We start from the raw sequence: 7,110 nt of genomic DNA, 5'->3' as shown, positions 1-7,110 counted from the left end.
CCAGCGCACCCCCTCGGGCCCACACCTCCTGCCCCGGGACTGGGGAGCACGGTGGAGGGATGGGGGAGCCAGTGCAGCCGCTGCGAGCGGGGAGATGGCGGGTTCCGCTGTCTCTGAAGCCCCCTTTGCTCTTTCTGACCCTGGTTGGGTGGGTGTGGGAGGCGGGGAGGGGGACAACAGGGCGGGACTCTCCTGCCTGGCCATCTGCCCCTCTGCCCCTCTGCCCCTCTGTGTGCTGGAGCCTGGCTGTGACCCTTAAGCACAGTGTCCACGTGGGAGAGGTGCTCACGGGATGCTGCCCTGCTCCCCCCAGGTGGTGCAGGGTGAACCCTAGATGAGGGGAGGGAAGCCGCCTACCCCTCCACTGCCCCCCGCCTGGAATGCCACCCCCACCCCCGCATGTCTCCAGCCTTTAATGCACACGCAAGCCTGAGCCAGCCCTGTCGTCACTAGTTCTTTACCCTCGAGGGAAGAGTGTTCCACAGTCTCCTGAGATAGGGTTCTGACGGGGGAGTGGGGGGAGCAGAAAGCATTAGCCCCCAGAAGGGATTGCTGAGGGGAATGGAGGAGGCTTCCTCCTCTCACCAGCCCTGCCAGGGTGGCCTCCTGGGGCACGCGCTGGCCCCTCACAGCCCTCAGGAGCCACACAGTCAGTCCCCAGGCATTCATCCTCAAATCGCTTTCCCTCTTAGCTTTCTCAGCATCTTTGCATCACTCCAGGGAGACACACCAGAGCCCGGTTTAACTTCCCCATTTTCCAGGTGGGCAGGACTAAGCCAGGATGAGCTCAATGAAGTCACGGGAAGGAGAACAGGAAGGAGCCGAGCACCCTAACACCCACAGGCTATTCAGCCCAGCCAAGGAGAACCACACCCTTGCTCCCCTCCCCTGCCAAGCAGACAGGACATCTTCAAAGCCAGCCTCTGAACACCTGGATGGAAAATCTTTATTTCCTCTACTGGAAAGGCCCATCAGGGAGGGAAAGGAGGGCAGGGAGTTGAAGAGCCTGTGTGACAGGAGCTGCAGGGGCTAGGGGCAAGGGGAGGACAGTGAGGGGAGAGGGAAGCCAGTCACTTGCTGTCCTCCAGGAAGAAGTCGTTGTAAGCCATGCACAGCGTGGTCAGGAACACCGAGTACTCCTTGAAGTCGATCTCCTGGTCACTGTTTTTGTCCAGGTTCTTCATCAGGTCATCAATGCTGCTCTCCTTCATCTTCTGTGGGGAACCAGGCAGCAGGACAGCTCAAAACCCCTTCCACCGGCCCACCCCTGCAAGGTGCCATTCCCCACCCACTCACCTCACCCCCACTCAGACAGCCCCTAAAGGCCATGCCCAGCCCACACCCAGCACAGCATCCCGCCTCATAAGTTATAATAGGAAGGCTAGCCTCACCTTCTTCCCTCAATACCTTTGCCCATCTAAAGAAATTATCATTTGTTTTTGAGAGAGAGAGAGAGATTTGCTGTAGGGCATGTGCGCTTGCCAGAGAGACAGAGACAGAGAGATAGCAAGTAAGAAACACCCCCCCGGGGGGGAGATGGCCACACTACAATCCCTTCTCTTTCATTCTCCTCTCAGGATTTTGGGCACACACGCACACGCGCCTGGCATGAGTTTTACGCCACTGGGTCTCCAGGACTCAAATGCAGTTGACTACGTGGGAATCCAGCGACATAACCATTATGTCATCTGTTGATCCATATAAATTGGATTTTATAACAACACCTAATTAAAAAGCCTTGGTAAGGTATGAAAACAACCTAGGTGTCTAACAATAGACAAATGGACAAACATATTCAATGGAGTATTATTCAGTCTTAAAAAAGAGGAGCTCTTGCTATTTGCTACAATATGGATGGACCTGGAGGACATCAGGCTGAGGCTAAAAAGTCAGACACAGAAAGAAAAATAACGCATGATCAGACCAACCAGTGACGTGTTTAAGGCAGCTGGATCCCACGCAGTCGACTGCGTGGTTCGAGTCCTGGATCTGGTGGCTTTAGAGACACGCCAGGCATGTGTGCGTACATGCCCAAAATCCTGAGAGGAGATTAGAGAAGGGATTGCAACATGCCCATCTCCCCAGAGGGTGCTTTCTCGCTTTTGTTCTCTTCCTTTTTCTCCCTCTCTGGCAAATGCATGCACCCTGAAAAAAAATAATAAAAGTATGATTTCACATGCAGAATTTATAAATAAATAAAGGTTCAAAGATACAGAGATAAGGGATGAAATGGTGGTTCCCACAGGTGGAGCGAAGAGAGGAAATGGAGAGGTGTCCTTTAAAGGACACAAAATAGCAGATACATAGGATGAGTAAGTCTAGAGCCAATGTTTTGTATGAGGTCCAAAGTTAACAAGTTGCATCTTGCTAGAAATTTGTGTTAAATTAGTAAATGTAGCTGGTTTTGAAACAAGAAAAGGAAGATGTGGGATGACAGCTGTGTTACTCTGCTTCACTATGGTAACCACGTTCTATCCATATGTATCCGTGTATCTTTAGCTATCGCGTCACATCATGTCCTAAACCTCAAAGATTTACAATAAAATGTATTTTAACAGAAAAACGGATGGCTTGATGATTATGTGGCACAGAACATTATCCAAGTCTCCAACATACTCAGTCCCTATTTTATTGTTTTTTAGTTTTTTGCCATAGGGTGTGTGCAGTTGCCAGAGAAAGACAGACAGGGAAAGTGAGAAATCCCCCCCAGGGGACGGCCATGCCACAATCCCTTCTCCATTCTCCTCTTTTGGGCACACTTGCACACATTCCCAGTGTGATTCTCAGTCCCCTTTTTTTAATTTTTTTAGAATTATTTTATTTAACTTTATTTATTATTATTTCCAGTTTTGATCAGAGCGAGAGAGGGAAAGTGAGAAAGCAAGTCACCAGGTCCAGGACTCGAACTGTGGTTAGCTATGTGGGAGTCCAGTGCCTTTAACCACCACGCCACCTGCTAGCCCCCAGTCCCTATTTTAAATGATAGTTGACAATGGAGCCAGATGACACCTCTCTCCATGAGAATGGTGTTGGAGCTGAGGAGCCCTGCTGTAATAGAGCCCTGTGTCAAGGCCGTGCCTGGTGCCCTCTCTGTCTGGCTCCACCAGAAGGATGGAGCTGGGCCCTTGGGATGGGACAGGAAGAAAATGCAGACAGAAGGTTCTTAGCCTCCCCTCCTCACTGCCTCCACTGCAGGTTTCCACAGGAGACAGGATGTTGGGACATACAGAGATGGAAACTGCTTGTGACGTGATTCCAGTTCCCAGACTGGGCTCCTGTTATAGCCAGGCCCTCCCCTGGGCCTCTGGCTCCTTCTAATTAACCCCAGCAGGACCCATGGCCACTCTGCCCTCATTAATGCAAGGGTGCAGAGAGCCTGGCAGGAAGACTAAAGAGCAAGTCTGGGGATACCCACATCTGCTTTGGTCCCTGCCCATGGGGACATGCTCTAAGGACCTTCTCTGTGGGCAGGGCTCCCAGGGTTTGGGATGTGATGGGGGAGACCCCCACACTGAATTTTAAAGGGAAAAAGGTGGGTGATGCTCAGGCCTGCCCTGGAATTTCAGCTCCACCTCTCTCCAGCTGGTGTCCTTGGACAAGTTATAGGATGTATGAGAATCAACTTATTTAACTGTAAAATGATGTAACACCTACCTCGTGGGCCTTCTCCTCTGCCAGCCGCCTCCCTCCTGCCATCTCCAACTGATGGGAATCTGTTCTGTTTCCTTCCTACTCTGTGTTCACAGATGAACCTTTTGCTTTGGTTCAAGTGCCAACGCCCTCTGAAAGTCCTGGGCACCCGGAGAAGAATCAGACCAGGTCCCTTCCTTTGAATCGTGCACAGCACGATCTGAACACCTGCTTCCTAACCCAGGCTCTGCACCACTGCAAGAGCCTGGGCCCACCATCAAAGGCTCCTTCGTTTTGTTCTCTAACCATCATGCAGGCTGAGGTCCAACCTCCAGACTCAGCCCTTCCTCCTTCCCATGAAACCCTGACTCACCCCCACCACAGAGGTCTAGAGCTCTATCAGCTCAAGATCTCCACCCTCTTCCTCTACCTCTCTCTGTACCCCCCATCCATCCCACCCCTGGCTGAGATCAGAGTACCCAGAGTGCAGGCATGTGTCCCACAAGGAGCGCTCAGACTTTGCGGTAGGGGTGAGGGAGCAGTTACCTACCTCCCCAAGACATAGCTCCTTCTTGATGAGCTCCTTCAGCTCCCTCCTGCTCAGGGTCAGTTTGCTACCCTCTCTTCCCGAATATTTGTGGAAAGTGGTGACCATAGTGGTCAGGGCCTTCTCAAGAGGCGTCTCCATCACGATGTGCAGATCTGCAGGGGAAAGAAGGAAAGATCTCATTCTTCTACCCCACCTCCACGGCCCCTCCCTCAAAGAGCCAGAGACTGCAGCCTGTGAGGAGACTGAAACCCACCCCCAAGTCTACCCAGTCTGGTTATAAGGAGGCCCACGGCAAAGCAAGAGCAGCCAGAGCAACAAGACCAGCCTGACCCCCAAAAGACAGCAGACCCTTCTGCTCAGGAAACGTTGAAAAAGAAGCTGAAGACAGAGAGAAGACAAGATGATTCCCCCAGAGAACTCATGACAGATGGTGGAGCAGAGGAAGGCTCAGGATTTTCTCTGCACCATCAGCTTGGCCACTGGTTTTCCAAAAGCAATTCCCCCCTTAGTCACCTCCTTTGCCCCAGGCCTGAATCACTGCATATTGGGGAGTGTCCCATTATGAAAGTAGGCAACAGGGCAAAGAGCGAGTCTGGGAGTCAGAGGGGGCTGGGGCTTATCTAGGAGATTAGGTCTCAACAGAAAGCAGGAGAGAAGTGACTGGACTAGTCCAGCTGGTGTCCAGCCTCGGCCCAGAGAACTGCACACACGGACCGGCCAGGAGGTGAGGAGGCAGAGGAGGAGCCTCCTGAAATCTCCAAGATCATCCTAAAGCCTGGATCCAAGGCTGGTTTTTGACTGAGGTTCCTGATTCCATCAGCACAGGCACCCCCACGTAAGGGAAGTAGGGAACTCGTGTGACTCAGACTTGACAACCACTTCCGCCTTAGGGAGGAAGGCGGCACCAATGCCCATGGAAGCCGAGGGCTGCAGGTAAACCCTGCAGAGTCCTGAGCAAGCCCACCCTGCAGCTCTTGAACTGGACCCATCATTCACCTTCTGCTCTCAAAAACCGCAGCTTCTCTGGCTAGCAGGTGGCGTGGTTAAGGTGCTGGATCCCACCTGGCCAACTCTATGGTTTGAGTCTGGACCCTGCGGCTTGAAAATCATGCCAGGCGCGACCAGCAGATGGCATAATGGTTATATTGCTAGTCTGCGGTTTGAGTCCCAGGCCCAGTGGCTTGAAAAACATGCCATGCACATGTGCATGCATGCCCAAAATCCCAGGAGGAAAATGGAAGAAAAGGGCTTACAGCATGGCCATCCCCATAGGGGGTGATTTCTCACTTTCCCTCTCTCTGTCTCTTTCCAGTGAGCTCAAGTGCCTTATAGTAAAAATTTAAAAATAATAAAATTTAAACGTTTTAAATAAAAATAAATTTTAAAAATTAAAATAAAACCTCAGGCTCTCTCAAATCAAGGAGACTCAGTCAGGACCATAGTCAAAGGCCAGGGCCTCTGGGCCTCTGCAGGAGGGTCTGGCTGGTTCTGAGCCGCCCTCTACTCCAGAGCCATCTCACCAGAAAGTCTGATAGCCACGATTCCACTGTCCGGGAGCACATGCCCTTTGTGGGCCAGGCCTTCCTGCCGAGGTCACCAGCACTTCTCCCCCAGTTTGGCCCACCAGAGCTATACAGGCAGGTCAGAAGGAAGACTTACCCACGAAAAGCAAGCCTAGAGAACCCAAGCAGCAAGACCAGCCTCCCTGCCTCTGCTCTCTGCCTTTATTCCCTCGCTCCCAGTCCCCAGGAAGCCAGCGAGAGAAAGGGCCAATGAGCAGGGGTCAGGGACGTGACGTCAGAGCCTCCCGGGATGGGGCTGGGGAGAAAACCCCTCCGTCATGCTCTCCTTTCTTGTTTGTAAACAGGGGGTGAGGGACATACTAAGTTGGTAGGGGCACCCATGTAACCCCCAACACTTCATTTTTTCAGCCAAATACACAGGTACTTCCTCTCGTCCCAGGCCACTCTCCCTGTTGGGACCCTCCCATCTGCTCTAGTTGGGGACCTGTGGGGAAAGATTTTCCTGCCAAGGATGTGATCAAGGTCACTAGCCAGTGTGAAGCCAAGAGCTTTTAAAGGACGTTTAAACAAGCTATTTCTTCTAAACCTCACAGATCTTCATGAGGAAGAATTGTGGGAGACTTTTGCCATAGTGGACAGAGTGGAGGACTGGGGAGGAGATATAGGGAAGGGGTAGGGCCCAGTGATGGGTTGTGAATTGAAAAAGGGGTCTAGGTTCAGGGAGAGCTGGCCAAATTCCTGGAGACACCCACCAACCAGTTGGAGTATTAAAAAAATAATAAGTAAAGAAATGAGTCGGGAGCTTAGGACCTGTTGCCCGGTAGCCTCACCCGGCCTGCCGAGGACCTCCTGCTGCCCCTACTCCACCCTCACCCCAGCAGGTGAGCCTAGAGAGGCAGCAGGACTGGTCGCTAAGCAACAGGAGGTTCCTACTCAGAATGATGCTGGAGGAGGCCCAGGGGAGGGAACTCCCCTGGAAGATGGGAGGACTGACTAGATGGAGAAGGGGGAGGAGGCCAACTTCTCCTGGACCAAAATACTCCCTAAATCTCTGCAGTCACACAGCAGGGACATCTGAGTCACCTACCCAGCTCCTCTAAAATGAGAGGAAAGCGCAGCGTGATGAAGAGGCGAAGCTCAAGGGCCAAGGAGTCAAACCTCTGGCCTCTGGACCTGAGCTCTCCACGCCACCTCCTTAGAGGTGCTCCTAGCACACAGGCACGGCCCTGAAGACTAACCTCAATCCAGCCACTGCAGCCTGGAGCCAGCACTGGCCTTTGACCTACCCTAAGAGGAAGCAACATTGTCCTTTGTATTTTCCGGAGTGGGAATGAGGGGAGAAGATCTCCATTTCATTTATTAAATTATATGTCTGGAATTTTGTTTCCCAAACAAGGGTGACCTCCC

The 7,110-nt window shown here is 52.3% G+C and overlaps 1 protein-coding gene across 5 annotated transcripts; it reads right to left on the bottom strand.

Annotated features, from left to right (window-relative positions):
- Window positions 1-924: 924 nt before the first annotated feature.
- On the bottom strand, window positions 925-6,596 carry S100A5 (S100 calcium binding protein A5). Of its 5 annotated transcripts, none has more exons than XM_006159831.3 (3): window positions 6,534-6,596; window positions 4,181-4,332; window positions 925-1,214 (listed from the first exon to the last, which is right to left on the bottom strand). In XM_006159831.3, exons 2-3 carry the CDS (start codon window positions 4,316-4,318, stop codon window positions 1,071-1,073), a joined length of 282 nt encoding a protein of 93 aa, XP_006159893.1. In that variant the 5' UTR covers window positions 4,319-4,332; window positions 6,534-6,596; the 3' UTR covers window positions 925-1,070. The 5 variants fall into 5 exon arrangements, with proteins under 5 accessions (XP_006159893.1, XP_006159892.1, XP_027632098.1 ...); XM_006159830.3 differs by lacking the exon at window positions 6,534-6,596 and adding an exon at window positions 5,840-5,916; XM_027776297.1 differs by lacking the exon at window positions 6,534-6,596 and adding an exon at window positions 4,895-4,950.
- Window positions 6,597-7,110: the final 514 nt, after the last annotated feature.

Source organism: Tupaia chinensis, unplaced genomic scaffold (genome assembly GCF_000334495.1).
Source record: "Tupaia chinensis unplaced genomic scaffold, TupChi_1.0 Scaffold000659_1, whole genome shotgun sequence".
Taxonomy (NCBI): Eukaryota; Metazoa; Chordata; class Mammalia; order Scandentia; family Tupaiidae; genus Tupaia; species Tupaia belangeri.
Note: the sequence above shows the minus strand (reverse complement) of the source record. Positions and strands in the feature narration are given on the sequence as shown.

Bases quoted from the DNA above. Each gene is read 5' to 3' on its own strand.
- S100A5 (XM_006159831.3), bottom strand. From the start codon at position 4,318: ATGGAGACGCCTCTTGAGAAGGCCCTGACCACTATGGTCACCACTTTC. The intron at 1,215-4,180 runs GTAGGTAACTGC...GGTTCCCCACAG, and splicing joins AGGAGCTATGTCTTGGGGAG to AAGATGAAGGAGAGCAGCAT.